General features: G+C 42.2%; 2 protein-coding genes across 2 annotated transcripts; both read right to left on the bottom strand.

The window, feature by feature from the left end:
• Nucleotides 1-932: 932 nt before the first annotated feature.
• LOC310776414 (piggyBac transposable element-derived protein 4-like) lies at nt 933-2,726 on the bottom strand (the record flags this gene model as incomplete). The annotated part of the gene is made up of 1 exon (XM_083636606.1): nt 933-2,726. One exon carries the CDS (start codon nt 2,724-2,726, stop codon nt 933-935), a length of 1,794 nt encoding a protein of 597 aa, XP_083492732.1.
• A 7,253-nt stretch (nt 2,727-9,979) lies between these two features.
• On the bottom strand, nt 9,980-17,561 carry mrps22 (mitochondrial ribosomal protein S22; the record flags this gene model as incomplete). Its single annotated transcript, XM_083637364.1, has 8 exons — nt 9,980-10,349; nt 12,099-12,207; nt 12,482-12,627; nt 12,868-12,951; nt 13,509-13,652; nt 15,266-15,430; nt 16,163-16,323; nt 17,435-17,561. The coding sequence occupies 8 exons, from the start codon at nt 17,559-17,561 to the stop codon at nt 10,257-10,259; spliced, it is 1,029 nt and encodes a 342-aa protein (XP_083493490.1). The 3' UTR covers nt 9,980-10,256.
• Between the last annotated feature and the right edge of the window lie 1,532 nt (nt 17,562-19,093).

The raw sequence follows: 19,093 nt of genomic DNA, 5'->3' as shown, positions 1-19,093 counted from the left end.
ATTTTTCCACATTTTTTAAAACAGAAATGGAATGAGGAATGAGTCCTGAAGTAGCATGTTGGAGCCATTGGTTGGAGCTAACGGGGAAAATTTAATGGGGCTTTTACATAAATGCATAAAATAAGGTCTGTGGTTAACAAAAGTTTATGCGAGTGGTAATTTGTGTTCAGCAGGATAATCACAAACATGAATCACTTGTATGACTTTTGAAGCGTAAATGTGTTGTTTTTTAAACGCGATTTTCAGAAAGCGCTTCAAAAGGGAATACATCAAAGCTGCAGCAGCAGGGCAGGATCTCTTAGTTACCCAAAACCTCTCTAAAGTGATGTTTTTGTAATTGAAAAACATACCAATTTAGGTTACAGTCAAACCAAATTACTTCATTGCAAATAGTTTTATTTACTCTTTGAAAAGAGCACAACTGCACAAATAAGAACTATCAACGTGCACACGATAAACTAATTAAAACGTGTAAAGTATAATAAAAAAAAATATTGGCAAAAATATCTTGTGTAAAAGTAAAAAAGTGTTAGAAAAGTACAAACGGTAAACAAAAATACTTTACAGTAATTGGCAAGAAAAAAAATACAGGTTGTAAAATCGAATACAAAAGTATTGCACAAAGTAAAAAAACACAAAAAGAAACAGTTTTCCCATCCACTTCCATGGGGAATTTTCTCAGAAGCCACCCAGAGCCGGAGCTCCCTCTCTCTGGTTCTGGCCACTAGAACTTTGGGTCTGGGCTAGCTCGTGAAGGCAAGCAGGCATGTGCACATGCACATACACGGCCACACACAGTACAGTATTCCAAAAAGTAAAAAAAAAATAAAGTACAGTGAGAACATTTTTGCACATTCACACATCCAGCACTGTTTACATAAAACGATTTGACTATTGCTGCACAGAACAATTTGAAGCAGACATTGCCTCACTCACAGGTTATGGAGATCGTGCCAGGCATTGAAGCAATCACGATCTGGCCTGAAGCACAGCTCTACATCACAGGTCTGACAGTAGATATTAGTTATCTTGTCTTTGCAGCCCGGCATCTTGCACCTCACCCTACCCTTTGTGCTGGAAAGATACCTGTACTTTGGTTTGTGAGTACCACCAGGAGGAGGAGGGGCAGGTGTTGGAGGGGCAGCTGTGGTCTCTGATCCGATTTTGAAGAGCTCCAAGACAAGTGTCTCCCGGAATGCTATCTGGGTGAGAGCCTTTTCTTTCCTTGCCTTGGCCAACTCCTTGTGCATGATGTAGGCATTCACCACTGCGATGTCGACAAAGTGGTAGAAGAATGTCCTGTACCATTTCTTTGTCTTGTGGAGCACCTTGTAATACCCAAGCAGGGCATCAGAGAGACTCACCCCCCCTTTGTGCTTGTTATAATCCATCACTGCCGGTGGAACAGCGATCTCCATGCGTGACCACTGTCCATCGTCTCCCTTCACTCTCCTTTGGACCGTGTCTCCTCCAAAGGCTTTGTGCATGGTCGAGCACATGAACACGTCCCGTGCGTCCTTCCACTGCACAAACAGCAGGTCACTGTCTCTGATCCAGCGCAGACTTCCTCGCGGAGCGTTTTGGGGCAAGGCGTTCACTCTGGTTTTGGGGAAGCCGATCCCGTTTGACCGGGCCGTGCCACAAGCCTGTATCTTCTTCTTGAGGAGGTCCGTAAAAAGTGCGGGGCTTGTGTAGAAACTATCCACAAATAACTTGTAGCCTGTGCCCAGCAGCTTTTCTTTCAGAAGGGTCATGACGACGTCATAGCTGAGACCCTCGCCCTGCTGGACAGGGGACCTTCCTTCATACACAAAAAAGTTCCAGGTGTAACCACAGAGCGAGTCTGCCAGGACAAACAGTTTATATCCACATTTGTTTGTTTTTTCCTCCATAAACGGGTCGATTACAATTGTGGCCTTTGATGCCACCGTTCTCTCATTTATTGCAATGTTCCGTGATGGCTGGAAATGGCTCACGCAGGCTTCCCTAATGACGTTGTACAGCGGCTTGATTTTGCACAAGCGGTCAAAGGCTGGTGTTCCTCTCTTCTTCTCGTTCTCAGCATCCACCTTTGGATCACTGAGATGGAGACCGAACGTGATATCAAGAAATCTGCTGCATGACATGATCCTGGTGGGCAGTGGCAGGGTGTAAAGCTCAGACCTCCTCCAGTAGTCTGCGAATTTGGGCAGCTGGACAAAACCCATGTAAATCACAAGGGCCAGGAACGAGTGCATGTCTCGGAGACTTATCATGTTCCATAGCCTTGCTTTCCCCTCATGTTTCTTGGTCCCGTAGGCATTGGAGTGGATAGCAATAGTCTGCAGTGTGGAGGCAGACATGAAGAGCTGAAACAGCTCCACTGCAGTGTATGATGCAGGGATCAACACCTGTGGTCCAGGTGCTCTGGCAGGCCTGAACTGTAGCTGTGGTGGCCCAACATCTGCCTCATCTACATCACACCATCCGTCTTCAGAGCTGGTGGTGGAAGCAGTATGTTGTAATCTGCTCCATCTTTCTCCCCCCTGTGTTCCTGCAACTCTTGAAGTGGAGAACCTGGCCCCCCTTGCTCTCTTTGCTCTCCCCTTTCCACCTCTTGCAGCAGTGGGGGAGGTGGTGGAGACAGTAGCAGCAGGCTGATCTGCAGCTTTTGAGGTGGAGGCCAGTGAAGTCTGCCGAGGCCGATGCTTCCTCTGTGGTGAGGTGGTCTCTGGCTCCCAGTCCATGTCAGGTGACTCCACTTCTCCACTAAAAAAAATCATAGTAAACAAGCATTAGCCCAGGGGTTCCCAACCTTTTTTGGCTTGTGACCCCAGGCCCAGACATTCTTCTTCTGTGGTGTTTTATATTTATGTTGCATTACCACCTCCTTCTGGATTTATCCATCCACTGTTTCCTTACATTCTGTCCTGTACTCTCATTCTTTGACTTCATCAGTGATGTCACATAAAGTATGCAGACTTTTTTCCCCTCTGACTTTAATCTCAGAATTCTGAAAATGGCTAATGATCTGTAGCCTGGGTAAACCCAGCCCCCACGTGACCTGCTCTCAGAGTTCCCAGTCACTACGTTGTGACTTGTGACTCGTGAGCAGGGTAAGCCTGAGAGCAGGTCACTGGGGGCTGGGTTTACCCAGGCTAAATGATCTGCCATTTTATGGGGGGCAGTGAAAGACTGCAATTTGAATCAAATCCCCCCACCCACCCCCATTGCCAGGTCTCCAGTGCCACTCCCCTGCCCCCATCCCCCACGTGACCACTCACACCTATTGTTTATCACCAGCCCTGTGCTCTGTGTTCCAAGTAAACACGTTTCTATTACCCAAGTATAGCTTAGAACTGTTTATTACACTGCAAAATAGCATTCATAAAGCCATTTACTGGCTGGATAATCGATAGTTTATAGTTCTTTTATTTATTTAATGAATGCTAAAAATCTGAGTCATGAAAGTACAAGTACCAAATAGCATACATCTGCATTACATCACATTTGTTTTGTATGAATCAAACATATGCCACAAATTCACACATGCCATTTTTATTATGGAAAATCAAGCCTAACAAACGCATTGAATAATAATATAACATTATGAAAATGCATGTAGAGATACTCACTGATCGATCTCTTCTTCCTCTGAGTCTATGTTGCTGGAGGCTGATTCTTCTTCGCCAGATATTTCAACGTCACTGACTCGAGACCAGAACTCCGCGGTTTCCTCCACAGTCAATTGAGACTTTGTCTCATCAACATGAGACTTTTTCAGTGATTTCTCCATTGCTAAATGGGTTTACAAACCAAAAGAATTGTGTTTTAGCCGCTGTAAACAAGTTTTGGTCCGTCCAAAGGTGGCGCGCACTCGATATGACGATACCTATGACGTTTACGCACAACAGACGCCCAGTATTTGTCGACAGCCAATGAAGCGCTAGTTCACTTGACTGGCACACTTGTGTAGCCAATAGGGATCGCGGAAGCATGTGGGACGGTTCATTTCCATCCAAAGATTCTGTAGTTTCTAAAATGGTAAAGCTTTCACATGTAGCCATCCGTCTTCAAGCGCTACAAACGGGAAACCATGGCGGGAAACCGAACAGAAATGTACTTCTGGGAGTTGCAAAGTCAACACAAAGAGCCCTTTATTGACGATTTTCAGAGTTAGCATGTTTGTGCGACTAAATGTAATAGATAGGTTTATTTATTGGACCCTTGCCTTGATCTGGACTCCAAGATTACCGTGAACCATCTCGTCACGGTTTGTTCTTTGCGCACACGTGGCCATATATGGATGTGGGCCATATAGCTTCCGCTATGTGTATCTGATCCGATCTGATCCCAGAACAGTTAGGTTGATTCATTGGAATTCACCACGTGGGTCACGAAATTTGGTACTCTACAGCAAAAGGCACATCTTGAATTTTAAAACAAACAAAAATGAAGAAAAAAAAGTTGTGCCCACAGACTGGCAGCCTATGGAGATGGTAACTGCAATCAAGGCGTGTAGACCCCTTATACAGCTTGTCAACATTGAGCTGCGCGCGCATCGTGTAGGCAAAAAGCCGTCAGCCCAGCATTCACAGACAGTGAAAAAGCCCCGCTGTCAGGACTGCTCTATGCCCATCTGCAACACACAGTTATATTTTAGTTTTAAAATGCAGTTCTCGGCTTACTACCACAGCTTATCGCCTAGTGATAAGCAATGTTATGCATCGAAATTAACGTTGTTTAATGGGATATGTCTTACAGACCCATACGCACTGGCGCTGTCAATTGGCCAAGCCTAGTCATACATATCGTGCATTCCTTTATAACTGGGGATAGCGTAGATAATTATTCTGTAACTTGCAAAGATATATTGTTATGTTGATAATGCACACAACTCAATAATGACATTATGTAACGTTACTTGGTCGTTAACTAACCGAGCGATGTGGCTGAGCAGCCTACAGCTTCAGGCAGCTTACCTGATTATGAAGAGCACTACAAAGTCGGGCATTTTTATTGATGTCCTCGTTCCAATCAGTTCAACTCAATAATGACATTATTTAACGTTACTTGGTTGTTAACTAACCGAGCGATGTGGCTGTTACTAGCAGCCTACTACAGTTTACCTGATATGAAATGAGCGAGCACTGCAAAGTCGGGCATTCTTAACGATTTCCTCTTTCGGCTTGCAACCAAAGACACCTACACCTACTGCATTAAAAGCAGTATGAGTTGACGGGATTCGGTAAAACTTTAGTCCTTGCTTTTAATGCTAACCGTAGGTGTCTTTGGTTGCAAGCCGAAAGAGGAAATCGTTAAAAATGCCCGACTTTGCAGTGCTCGCTCATTTCATATCAGGTAAACTGTAGTAGGCTGCTAGTAACAGCCACATCGCTCGGTTAGTTAACAACCAAGTAACGTTAAATAATGTCATTATTGAGTTGAACTGATTGGAACGAGGACATCATTAAAAATGCCCGACTTTGTAGTGCTCTTCATAATCAGGTAAGCTGCCTGTAGCTGTAGGCTGCTCAGCCACATCGCTCGGTTAGTTAATGACCAAGTAACGTTAAATAATGTCATTATTGAGTTGAACTGATTGGAACAAGGACATCATTAAAAATGCCCGACTTTGTAGTGCTCATTTCATAATCAGGTAAGCTGCCTGAAACTGTAGGCTGCTCAGCCACATCGCTCAGTTAGTTAACGACCAAGTAACGTTACATAATGTCATTATTGAGTTGTGTGCATTATCAACATAACAATATATCTTTGCAAGTTACAGAATAATTATCTACGCTATCCCCAGTTATAAAGGAATGCACGATATGTATGACTAGGCTTGGCCAATTGACAGCGCCAGTGCGTTATGGAGGACCAGTAGAGTCTTACGCTAATGAATAGAGTGTCCCCTTAATAATTATCCAATCGTACAATTAAAAAGAGTAATTTCAAAAAGAATTCACAAATGACGTATTAATACGTCATTAAAAAGTCGTATTTGGAAAAGGAACTTCAAAAACATCCATTAAACAGTGTATTTCAAAATGGAATTACGAATACATCATTTAAAACATCATTTAATACATTGTTTCCTTATTCCTATTCGAAATAACCATTTGGAATTGTATTTGAAGTCACTATATTAAATCCCCGATTCGAAATAACGATTGGAAATGCCATTTACCCATTGCATGACACTTTTGGCCTTAGCCTAGAAAAACTGTGTAAAACAATGCAAATTAGACATGTACTTTAATTTTAAATTTGACATACCTTGTAGGCCCTGGAGAGTCTTAAGCTAATGAATAGAGTGTTCCTTTAATAATTATCTAATCGTACAATTAAAAAGAGTAATTTCAAAAAGAATTCACAAATGACGTATTAATACATCATTAAAAAGTCGTATTTGGAAAAGGAACTTCAAAAACATCCATTAAACAGTGTATTTCAAAATGGAATTACGAATACATCATTTAAAACATCATTTAAACAGTGTATTTCAAAATGGAATTACGAATACATCATTTAAAACATCATTTAATACATAATTTCCTTATTCCTATTCGAAATAACCATTTGGAATTGTATTTGAAGTCACTATTTCAAAACCAATTCAAAAAACCGATTGGAAAACCATTTTGTTTTAACATGACACTTTTTTGCTCTTTGTCCCCAGCCAAACAGTGTCAATCGTGAATCCATGGTCCTAATGCAAATGAGCCATGTAACAGGCTCTCTGATTGGCTAGAGAGCTTTGAGGCGCGAAAGAGCCTGGCTCAGTTAAGCTCTCTAGCCAATCAGAGAGCCTGTTACATGGCTCATTTGCATTAGGGGGCTCAATTCACGATTGACACTGTTTGGCTGGGGACAAAGAGCAAAAAAGTGTCATGTTAAAACGAAATGGTTTTCCAAACGGTTTTTTGAATTGGTTTTGAAATAGTGACTTCAAATACAATTCCAAATGCTTATTTCGAATAGGAATAAGGAAATGATGTATTAAATGATGTTTTAAATGATGTATTCGTAATTCCATTTTGAAATACACTGTTTAAATGATGTTTTAAATGATGTATTCGTAATTCCATTTTGAAATACACTGTTTAATGGATGTTTTTGAAGTTCCTTTTCCAAATACGACTTTTTAATGATGTATTAATACGTCATTTGTGAATTCTTTTTGAAATTACTCTTTTTAATTGTACGATTAGATAATTATTAAAGGAACACTCTATTCATTAGCTTAAGACTCTCCAGGGCCTACAAGGTATGTCAAATTTAAAATTAAAGTACATGTCTAATTTGCATTGTTTTACACAGTTTTTCTAGGCTAAGGCCAAAAGTGTCATGCAATGGGTAAATGGCATTTCCAATCGTTATTTCGAATCGGGGATTTAATATAGTGACTTCAAATACAATTCCAAATGGTTATTTCGAATAGGAATAAGGAAACAATGTATTAAATGATGTTTTAAATGATGTATTCGTAATTCCATTTTGAAATACATTGTTTAATGGATGTTTTTGAAGTTCCTTTTCCAAATACGACTTTTTAATGACGTATTAATACGTCATTTGTGAATTCTTTTTGAAATTACTCTTTTTAATTGTACGATTGGATAATTATTAAGGGGACACTCTATTCATTAGCGTAAGACTCTCCTGGTCCTCCATAGTGCGTATGGGTCTGTAAGACATATCCCATTAAACAACGTTAATTTCGATGCATTACATTGCTTATCACTAGGCGATAAGCTGTGGTAGTAAGCCGAGAACTGCATTTTAAAACTAAAATATAACTGTGTGTTGCAGATGGGCATAGAGCAGTCCTGACAGCGGGGCTTTTTCACTGTCTGTGAATGCTGGGCTGACGGCTTTCTGCCTACACGATGCGCGCGCAGCTTGCTTTGTTGTCATTGTGACGTAGGCGTATAATTGGTCTGATATGGGTGCTTGGTGTCAAATCATATTTTCTCATGATAAATTCAAATTTGTAACTTTAGAATTGCTCAGAAGCTTTCTTCTATTATACAAGACTGAAAATAAGTGATGATGATAATAAATAATAATGCCCAAACCTAACCTCTGGAATTGTGAGATGGAAGGAAGCTGTGCCGGGCAGATCAGAATCAGATTTATTGGTCAAGTAGGTAGCGTAGTAGGCCTACTCATACACGGCTAAAAGGACAGAGGTGCATTTTATTAAACACTTACATTAACTACTAATTATATGCAATAATAAGTGTGTGAAAAGTGTATATTTTAAGACTCAAGCAAGGATGGCACTGAGTGCGGCATTTAGGAAGGATGTAGAAAGGCTTTCCCTTGCCAAAATTTGAGCGTTATTTAGCCCCCTTGCCAACCAGTTCTGTCCAGCCGTTTGGCCCTTTGGGATGTAGTTAGACATACTCTCAAATATCCTTAATATGGACATAGCTGCATCATCCCTGTTATACCTGGATATGGGAGAAAATGGTTTATGGGATACAATGAGAGCTTTTTTGGGGGGGACTCAACACCTTGCCCTCTTCCCTTTGCAATATAACAAGGTCAACATTCTTGTGGGGGTGTCAAAATTAATCGTTTATCAGAAGCATCACAATGCATCAAATCAAATTGTTGACAGATTAATCGCTTGTTTAAAATTTATGTTGGCATTCAGCTTTTAAAGACCTTTCTAAAGAAACAAGGGGGTTGATATTTATCTGACTGGATTAATTGATGAAAAAGTAGCCATGTGCAGTAAATCAATATATATATTTTTAGGATGTGATGCATCATGGAATCAAATCGTTGACAGCTGAATCGTAATCGAATCGTGAGCCAGTGAACATTCACAGCCCTACTACGTTCTTGTCTATCGCTGTGCTGCAGTGATTCTCAACCTAGTTTGGCCTTCATTGGAGCCGCGGACCCATTTGATGAAATCTTGTCTCCTGGATCCAAATTTGAGGAAATGTTTTACGGTTTGATGTCGTTTTGTCCGGGCCTCCATGGCAGTCTGTGTTGTATGTAGGTGGAGGGATAATGGAGAAAGCACTGATCAAAATAGTCTTTCTTCTGCAGCCTCTACTTGTATAAACTTCTTGTAAATGTAATAATGGTGAGGGCTGGCAATTCATCGGTCTGTCGGGGACCCACAGGAGCCCCTCGGGGTGGTCCCCACGCGCCATGTTGAGAAACACTGCTGGAGAGTAAATTGTAAAGCGTATCTATATACAAACACACCCTGATTTAACATCATGTGCATGCATGTGTTGCTGTGGACACTACTGTGTATTAGGACAGGGGTTCCCAAACCTTTCCATGCCAAGGCCTCCCCAAATAGCATTAGCCTTTGGCTGTGGCCACCCTATTGCAAGATGTCGTTAAAAACCCATTGACAATGCTATTAAAAAATGTCAAAAAATCACTTCCATACCACCTCAATATATTTACTTAATTGTATTAATGTAATAACCTAATAGTTACATTTGTATCTCAAATCTTTTCTTGTCTGTTTTTCATTATAAACATTGTACCAAAGTCAGACCACTGTATTACCCACACCAGGGGGAAATGACAATGAATGTGATGACTGGCAGGCAATTAGACAGATGGTCATGGCAAATGTGATTTTTATCTGGAAAGAAAGGATTCAATTATATTTGTTAACACTACAGTACACTAAATATATTTCTAAAATACATTCTTTATTATACTGTCATATTAACAAATATAACTGAAAAATGTACTTCCCCGTGAAGATGTTTTTTTAAGCATTTCCATTAATTTGCTGAGGCCTCCTAGTGCCCCCGGCCCCCACTTTGAAAAGCAATGTGTTAGGAGGAACATAATTATGCATAAAAATAATTTAAGACTGTGACCCCCCCCCCCCCCCCCCGATTTGTTTGTTTTGTGTGTGTCTGCCACAACTATGTATTTGTATTGCTGTGTTTTGTGTGTCTGTTATGAAAAATATATAATAAAATAATAATAAAAAAATGGGATCGGCTTTAATTTAAATACATGTATATAGACAAACAGATCAGACAGCTTGGCAGAATCTCCTATACTGCCTTCCCTCACATAAAATGATGACTTTTATGCATTTTAATGTGGCTGAGCACTGTACAGCTTTCTTTCAGACATGATTTAAGCAGTGGATCTTGACCCAAGCAGTGAGAAAACAGAGCATTGCCATACTTTACATATGGGCGGGCAGAGCTCAATGTGGTTACAGTTCCTCATTGATGGAAGGTGGTATGTGTTTCTATGTAGTAGGAGTGGGCCAGTCAGGCAGCGGAGCTCTCGGCGGCAGTCTGTTCATAGGCCTGCAGGGCCAACTCAATGTAGCCTGACCTCTGGGACTCCTTCTGCACATAGATCTGCAGCAACAAGGGTCAAAGGTGGAAGGGGAAACAGATCATCCTAATTATTTAGAGACTGGAACTGATGGCATAATTAATCTAACAAGGTTGTAGGAGTATAAAAGTACAATACTCATGACATTCTCTTTATTTGTAGTGTGTAGTGCACACAAAAGTAGACACCATCTTGCGATGGGATCACACCAGCTGCGACACCCGTGACTTAAAACGAATGTGGGGCAGGAGCATAATGTGGGGGGCCGGACCCCTTGCTCGGATCACGCCCATTTTCTAACTCGGCCTTCATTTTGATGTCAACTACACATCTGTAAAGTTTCGTACTGCATCTTGCACGGTTTTGATGCTATCGCGCTAACAAAATCTGTCCTCAGACAGACAGACAGACATATAAACAGCTGGCAAAGTACTCAAAACAGCTTCTGTGGTAGTTCCCGCTACAATAGGGCCGTTTCTCAATACCAAGAATGCGTTCTTGTTCTTGTGTTCTTGGGGAGAACGTTCTTGCTAGTCATTCTTGGAAGAATGAACTTGCTAGGTCACAGGCACACATAACGCTGTTGGCAGTTTGAGACGATGCGTTCTTGAGGGTATTGCGCAATACCAGCACAGAGGCCGCATGCAGTACTACACAAATAAAAAGCTCAGCTGATGTACAGTAGATGCAGCCAATTGTGCTCTGGAGCTTTTTTGCCATTTTTCTCCATAAATGTTCGTAAAGTGGCACTTATTGAAACCTACTACCCTGCTTGTAGGCATCAAAAGTCATCAGAAATTAATTTAGTGATGAAATAAAACTTTAAATTGCAAAAGAAAACATCCCGGAGCTTATGGCGTCTTCTCTGCTGCGTTCTGCCTCCGCTTATGCCGAAATGAATGCTGGGATATGTGCCTTGCCAAGTTGACACAAGTCACCAACCAGAGCATCCTCGGTAAAGCGGGCGTGTCAAGAACACATCCGGGAATTTTAAGCGTTCTTGGCGAAATGTGAACTTTGCATTGGAACAGTACTTGGGCTGCGACTGTTGACGTTTCACAGGGACACAAGAACGCAAGAACACACAAGAACCCTTATTGAGAAATGGCCTAGGTGTCTGCAGGACCACATTTTGCCATGATGGCAGATCATGGCACACACTCACGAGGTGAAAACAATACGAGCCATCGCTGTCGCGGCTGGTAAAGAAGTTATTGACATTAAGTTGGGGGTAGTCATTACAGAAATAAACTAAAAACCACTCGGGCATGTAACTGCACGAGTTAATGCAAAGTGAAATTGGTCAGGCTGTCAGGTCTCTCCTCGCTCAGACACGCTGAACATCTGTGTCAGTGACTTGAGTATCAGCCGTGACTAAACGAGAGGCCCGGCACTACAGTGACTCTGGCAGACGGACATGCACACCGACGTCTCCCGCCGCTAACCTTCCACATTAAATGGCTGCCATTCCCAATGTCCCTCCCCATTTCTCAGAGGTCAAGGGTCGAGCCGTGAGGCCTAATCGGAACTGATGTGTCCTGGATCTGGCCCTGCGGTTCCCACGCCGAGAAAAAGCCCAACCTCTGACACAGGAAACCTCACATGAGATGGTCTTGACATGACTCTTCAAAAGCTACATTGTGACCCCTCCCCTTTCCTTTCCCGTAAAAAGTGTGGCTTGAATAGATCTGGATAGAAATGTAGGAATGGGCATCTAGGGAAAAGAAGTAAAGACAGCAGACATTTCTAACCAGGGTTAAAGTTGTTCTCACCTTGAGCAGGTCGATGCCAGTGGCCTGCTGGCTGGCAGCCTCCTGGGCTGACTCGCTGTGGGGGTGGACCATGTGGAACAGAGACACCAGGCTCACAGCATCCTGGTGCCTGGGAACACGAAGACAGACAGACAGACAGACAGACAGACAGACAGACAGACAGACAGACACACACACACACACACACACACACACACACACACACACACACACACACACACACACACACACACACACACACACACACACAGCTTAGGTAAGTCAGAGCTCTTAAAATGATGGGTGAGTGGGTCAAAGTTATTCCAACCTGATTATCATTTACAGTAGCATCAAAGCATTCTCACACACCAGCATTAATTTAACAAACACACCAACTAACTCACAAGTCTCTCTTCAGCATGTCCACTATGAGACTGTCCACCCTGCGCGTGTTGACCAGGTACCAGGCCATGCCTCCAAAGTGTCTGGTGGAGCGCAGCAGATCATACTTGCCATGCTTGTCCAAGTCCTCGTAGGTGGCTGCATGCACCTACACACAAGCCATAGAGGATGGAGAGACATTTACTACAGTGTGTATATTGACTCTCTGCTATTATTGGACACATCCTGCACCTGCCTCAAAGAAACTATTGGAAGAGAATTAACTGAACAATTCAGGGTCAAGGGACCGCCTTTTTTTTTTATATCTTTTTAAACAATGTACAGATTTCAGTGCAGTTGGTGTCGATGGCAGGTGTTGGTGTTGGCAGGATGTTCAGTGCCGTCTTACCCTGATGTATTCTGAGGAATCTGGCTCAAACTGGACCAAACACAGGTCCAAAACATCCTCATGACGGTCCTGAGAAAACACCAACTGATGGTGGGATAATGGGTGAAAAATAGAGAGAGAAGAAATGGAAAGAAGTCGTTGTGAAAAGTGTGGTCTTTGATTTAAATGTCCACCACTGTATGTCCAGAAACAATACTATAATCTTTCATATTCTCATGATTAGGACTAAGTGCTCTTCATAGGCAAGGACCTAATTGGCTGATTCACAAAGTAGTCTCTCATTATTAATTCCTAGTTTCAGCCCCCTCTAAAACTGTTCATTCTGCCACACATATTTGTTTACCTTTATTTATTCAGGGGAGTTTTGCCCTGATCACATTCACACACACATTCATACCTGGAAGCTGACCAGTACAACCACAGTCTGAACTGCTGGCCACTGATCAGCTCCACTGGACGGGTTGGGGTTAAGGGCCCTGCTCAAGGGCCCCTCAGTGGTGGTAATCATGGAGGGGCAAGCGCTGCTTTTTCACTTTCACCACCCAGATTTATCCTGCTGGACCCGGGGAACAGACAACCTTCCGGTCACCAGCTTGTTTTTCTAACCTTTAGGCCACCACTGCCCCATTGCCATCCTGTACCTTGAGGTTCTCCTCCTTGAAGATGTGAGGCGCTGTGATTTTGCGTCCCTCCTTGGAGAAGTAGACCTGGATGAGCCGGTCTCTCTCCTCCCAGCTAGCCTTTCTCAGGGTGCCATCGGGCTCCCGTACAACAATGAACCTTTCCTGAAGAGAAAACACAGCATATGGTCGGATAATGACGGCATTTGGACAATTGTAGATATCCTGAGTCACTTAACAAAATACAAAATAGTGAGTTTAGTCTATGATAACCATAGTCTCAACATGAGACTCAGCCTGCTTCTCATTCGAGTCTCAGACAAGGACCCGCAAAATCCACTGCGAGCTCCCTTTACAACGGCCTTACTTTTCCATACATGTAGCAATCACAAAAAACAGTATTATTCGTGTTCTTGATTTGAATGTTGCAGAGTTTTCAATACAGAGGTTTCTTTTTGTCATGTCCGCGCCTGTCTCTGTCTGTCGTTTCAATAAAAAATGGACGTTGTTTTTCTTCCGCCCTCTCTGCAGTGGCTATTGGTGAAAACCCCAAATTACTCATCCGTATTGGCCCTCAGTATTGAAAACTACACAACATTCAAGAAGGCGAATAGGCCGTTCTGACAGAACAACAACGTGGCTTTAAGGCAAATACTGTTTTTTGTCATTGCTGCATGTATGGAAAAGTAGGGCCGTTTTAAAGGGAGCCGGCAGTTGCAGGTCCTTGTCTGAGACTCAGCATGAGAGCACGTTGAGGCTATGATAACCAGAAAAAGACCAGTCTCTCAATATAATTATGCATGAAAAATGCATCTTTTAACTGTATTTAAAGCCCCAATCAGTAAGATTTTTGACATTTTTTACTATAATATAAGAGATTTTTAGTCATAGGACATGGTAGATTGACTTGAAATAGGGAGAATCTCGCCTTTATTTATCCCACACCGCCCTCCATTGGCCAGCCCTGGGACTAAGCAGTTTGTCTGCCACGTCCCGTAGCAATAAAAAAGAAAAAAAGAAAAAGATGTGCGCATGCGCTCTACAGCCGCAGCGTTGTATTCCTGAAAACCAAGAAGTAACTCGATTCGGATTTGCTACAAAAATGATGTTTCACGGAACTATGGATTATTATTTCATCACGTGGTGAGTACCCGATGTCACAACATGTACATAGAGCTTTCTGGCGCTGTGTTTTGTTGACTTTGAACGGCGATATCGTAAACGATACTAATGCACGCAGAGGGCGCAGTGGAAAACTTACTGAATGGGGCTTTAAAACCTTTTAAGTCCTTGAAGTTGACCAAAATTATTTTAGACATTTAAAGACTTCCCAGGAGCTACAGAAACCCTGATGGAAAAAAAGGGGGAAAAAAGGAAAAAAGGCAGAGATATATACGCAGCCAAGCAGCATTTTGGTAAACAAACCGCGTCACTGGGTGGCAACGGTAATGGAACCCTATGGAGCGTGAGTTTGAGCGTCTGACTCTAGCCGGCTGACCGTGTTTACAATTTAAAAAACGACAGTTCACACAACTTTAACACGACATGCATATATTATACATCAAATGCTTGACCTAATTCTGCTCTCACTCAGAATGTCAAAATATAAGCGATGTGATGATGTATACTTTTTGAGAGATTAACATTTGTTTGGCACAATTCATACTAGTTAACTGCCGTGGGTTACGCATTTTTGGGTGGCAGTGACGTCACACATGTACAAATAACGCATCCAACTCCCCCCTTATACACACAAAACACAAACATCCCATCCCTACCCTGTGTGGGATGTTGAAGGTGATGTCAGTGAAGACGTATTTGGCTGTGTCCATGTCCTCCAGGATCTTATCCACAGACAGGACATCGCTGATGGGCTTCCTCTCCAGCAGGACTGGGGGCATCTGCAGCAGCTCTGTAGCCTCCTCTGTGGCCTGCCGGCTCACCTGTGGAGACACACCGCACAACATGCTTGTGCTTCAGCCTCGACTTGGGTGTTTGCCGGTGGCAGCTAGACCTATATACTCGAACGTCAGCTTGACGAGGGGGTCGCAGGGGAGTCTCCAGCAAAATAAGTAAATTGTGTGATTTCACTATGATTTCAATTACTAAAACTTAGCCCTTACAGCACAGTGTTTGACATTACTATCACGGTGCACCGCTTGCATGCGGCATTGCATTGCATTGCAACAACATTGCAGTCACATGGATACGGCGGCGCAGTGAACAATTCCAGTGCACCTGGGAAGCAAAACACATCATGAAACACTTAAACGCCAAAGGTTCCTGTCGGCATCGGGCCACCTCTCCTCTCATAAATTCTGCACAGAGCGTTATCTTCAAATTTGCGATATGTCAGAAACGGGTAAGAAACAGTTTTCTACCCTTGGTGCCTCACATCACGGATACTAGCGTGCCAGAGCCAGAGGTAATAGGTGAGGGAACATAATGGGGCTAGCATTTTCCAAACTTTCAAGACTTTGTACGAACCTGAGCTTCAGAAAGCCTTGTTTGGCCATCACTAGCTGATACTGTCATACTGTCAGTCATCAGTATCAGCCTATCATCACACCATCAGTATCAGCCTATCATCACACCATCAGTATCAGCCTATCATCACACCATCAGTGATCATTTCTTGGAGAGAGGAGATATTATATATGTAGAAATTGAAGTACCTCCTCTAGCTGTTCATCAGTCAGGAGTTTGTATTTGGGTGGCTTCAACTCCTGTTTGATGGGTCGGAAAACCTTCTGCAGGTCCAGGCCTGTTATCCTGGTCAGGATGTCTTGCACCGCTGTGTCCGTGAACTGGGAACTGGCATTGATGTCTGAGGGAGCTGAGGCAGAGGGATACGGGTTAATGTACAGACCAAAAAGCCATGTAACACGCTATGTAATGTTGCATAAAAACTAGTCCCAATTGTTCCTCGTCCCTCCGGGACAGTGTCATATAAAGTTCAGATCCCTGGTGTGAGGTACCAAGTGTTTCAAACGGTTTCCTACCCGTATCCGACGTCCAATCGCAGATTGGAAGATATAATATTCTCCTTACGGAAGCCAGTAGTATGCCCGCCGGCGGTGTTAAAATGATATTCCTGTGTGAAACAACTGTTTAAAAGCAGTCTTTCGACAGCCTGTGCCAAATGTACAGCAGAGTGTGTTTGATATTACTATCAGGGTGGACCGCTTGCACGCGGCGAGCAAACATGCAGTCAAACGGATATGGCGGCGCAATGAACAATTCCAGCACACCTGGGAAGCAAAACACACATCATGGAATCCTAAGCTTCCTGTCGGCACTGGGCTGTCTCTCCTCTCCTAAATTCAGCACAGGCTGCCGAAAGACTGCTTTTAAACGGTTGTTTCATGCAGGAATATCCTTTTAACACCGCCGGACATACTGCTGGCTTCCATAAGGAGAATATTATATCTGTGATCAGACGTCAGAAACTGGTAGGAAACCGTTTTACCACTTGGTACCTCACACCGGGGATCTGAACTTTATGTGACGCTGTCCCGGAGGGACGAAGAACTTAATGGGGCTAGATAAAAACAATGTACTATCCAATGTACAATGGAGCACTTATTTTAATGGCAGCACTCATTTAAATAAAATCTGAAATTTGTCTTGTTGTAGCAATCTTCTTCCACTAAAATACACTGTAGTAGGTAGGCGCTACTATGCGGTAGCGGTACAGTATTTTACTGAAAAAAGACTGAAGCTTTATGACGTTACGGCGTTACACACACACTTGTCGTTTTTAAGGCGAATGCACCGAAGGTTACACGCATTTGCCGATAAGCAAGGCAACATGAATAATAATAGCCAGTTTATTTTAATACAATATTCGGCAGTGTATGGAGCCTAACGACACACATGCTACAAGGTCGGCGCTAGAGTTTAGAAAATATTAATCTTGCAATTAAATTGTATGACATAAAACTTACTGCTGTCTTGTGTTCCACTGCAAAGCGTCCTCTTGCTACATCTGATAAACATTTGTTTGTTTCTTTCAACATGTTTCACCCGAGAGTAGGTTCGAAGTAAGCACCTTGCAGCACCAAGCGCCGCCATGTTTGTTAATACGTCATAGAATTCTTCTTCTTCTTCTGATAGCTTTCCGGCAGACTAGATGCCTTACGGCACATTGCTGCCGCTCATGGGTCGAAAATATTACCGTTTTTTTTCCTGTTTTTTTTTATTATTATTATTTTTATTATTGATTCATTCCAAAGCATACAGTCAACAAGCATACATTAAACATCAGTACAGAGTATGCCACTTCGATAGAAATAAGTAGTAGTAATATTACGGTTTATGGTGTTTCCACAGGGGCGGCGATGACGTCATAGAATTGCAGTTGAACAGGAATGATGGGATGTTTGTGTGAGTATGTAGCCTCAGCATTTTATTTGTTTGTTTTACTATTGGCTATCATAGGCTATTTTTGCAACAGTCGAGCAGACAAAACATAGATCAAGAAACAAAAGCCTAAGGTTTGCATTGTGTCTTTAGCCTATAATAATAATAATAATAATAATAATAATAATAATAATAATAAATTCACCATGCTGTGTAGCAGTGTAACACGTTTTTTAAACAAAGGTTACAATGTAATAAACTAAATTAATGTGATTTCTTTCTTCTTCTTTTTAATAAATTTAAAAAGTAAAGAGAAAGAGACACCATACCATAAAAAAGACAAGAATATAAAACAAAAGCAACAAAACAGTAATGATAGCCTATATGGGGTGGGGGAGGTGGGGGGGGGGGGGGGCTTTATGAAGTGATTTATGATTTTTGAATGTGGTCCTAACTAATATTGGCCAAAGTCACTCACAAAAAAGACCACCAGGTGGCACTATGCGACCATATACCCGAGAAACCTGTAATCGAGGATCAATTAGTCAGTCTTCAGTTCATTTCAAAGTAGAGCACATTCTTTTTCCTTCTGGAGGCTAATGTGAAACCATATCCTCATAATATGTACAGATGTGTTTACATCAGAGTTCACGCAGACCTTTTGGTCCATCCTTGAGACGCATTCCTGACCTGTCATTACAATGTGTTCTGAACTGTCTGATACCTGAGAAATCTGTCTGGACGATAAGGACTGTCCTAAACATGTACACACAATTTACACACACAAAACACACACACACACACACACACACACACACACACACACACACACACACACACACACACACACACACACACACACACACACACACACACACACACACACACACACACACACACACACACACACACACACACTACACTTTCTCCTTTCTCATGCAGACATAAACACTTTTTAACTTGCCAAAGGCAATCTGGGCCAAAGGTAAAAACTTTCATATTTTCACGCTGGTTAATTATTATTATTTTTTAACTCTCAAATATTTATCACCAAAACTGTGATTTGTAGTTTGTGATTAACATGATTTGGAAATTATATAGGCTACTAATCTGTGCTGATAATAAAAGTTTATATGTTGCCTAATAATTACAAGCAATCTCCCTGAGTCTAATAAGCTCTTCAAATGTTTTCTTTGTCTAAATGTCCTCTTTTATTAGCAGAATTATAATAAATCATATGATAA

The sequence above is a fragment of the Poromitra crassiceps genome (assembly GCF_964638095.1).
Source record: "Poromitra crassiceps genome assembly, chromosome: 5".
Taxonomy (NCBI): domain Eukaryota; kingdom Metazoa; phylum Chordata; class Actinopteri; order Beryciformes; family Melamphaidae; genus Poromitra; species Poromitra crassiceps.
Note: the sequence above shows the minus strand (reverse complement) of the source record. Positions and strands in the feature narration are given on the sequence as shown.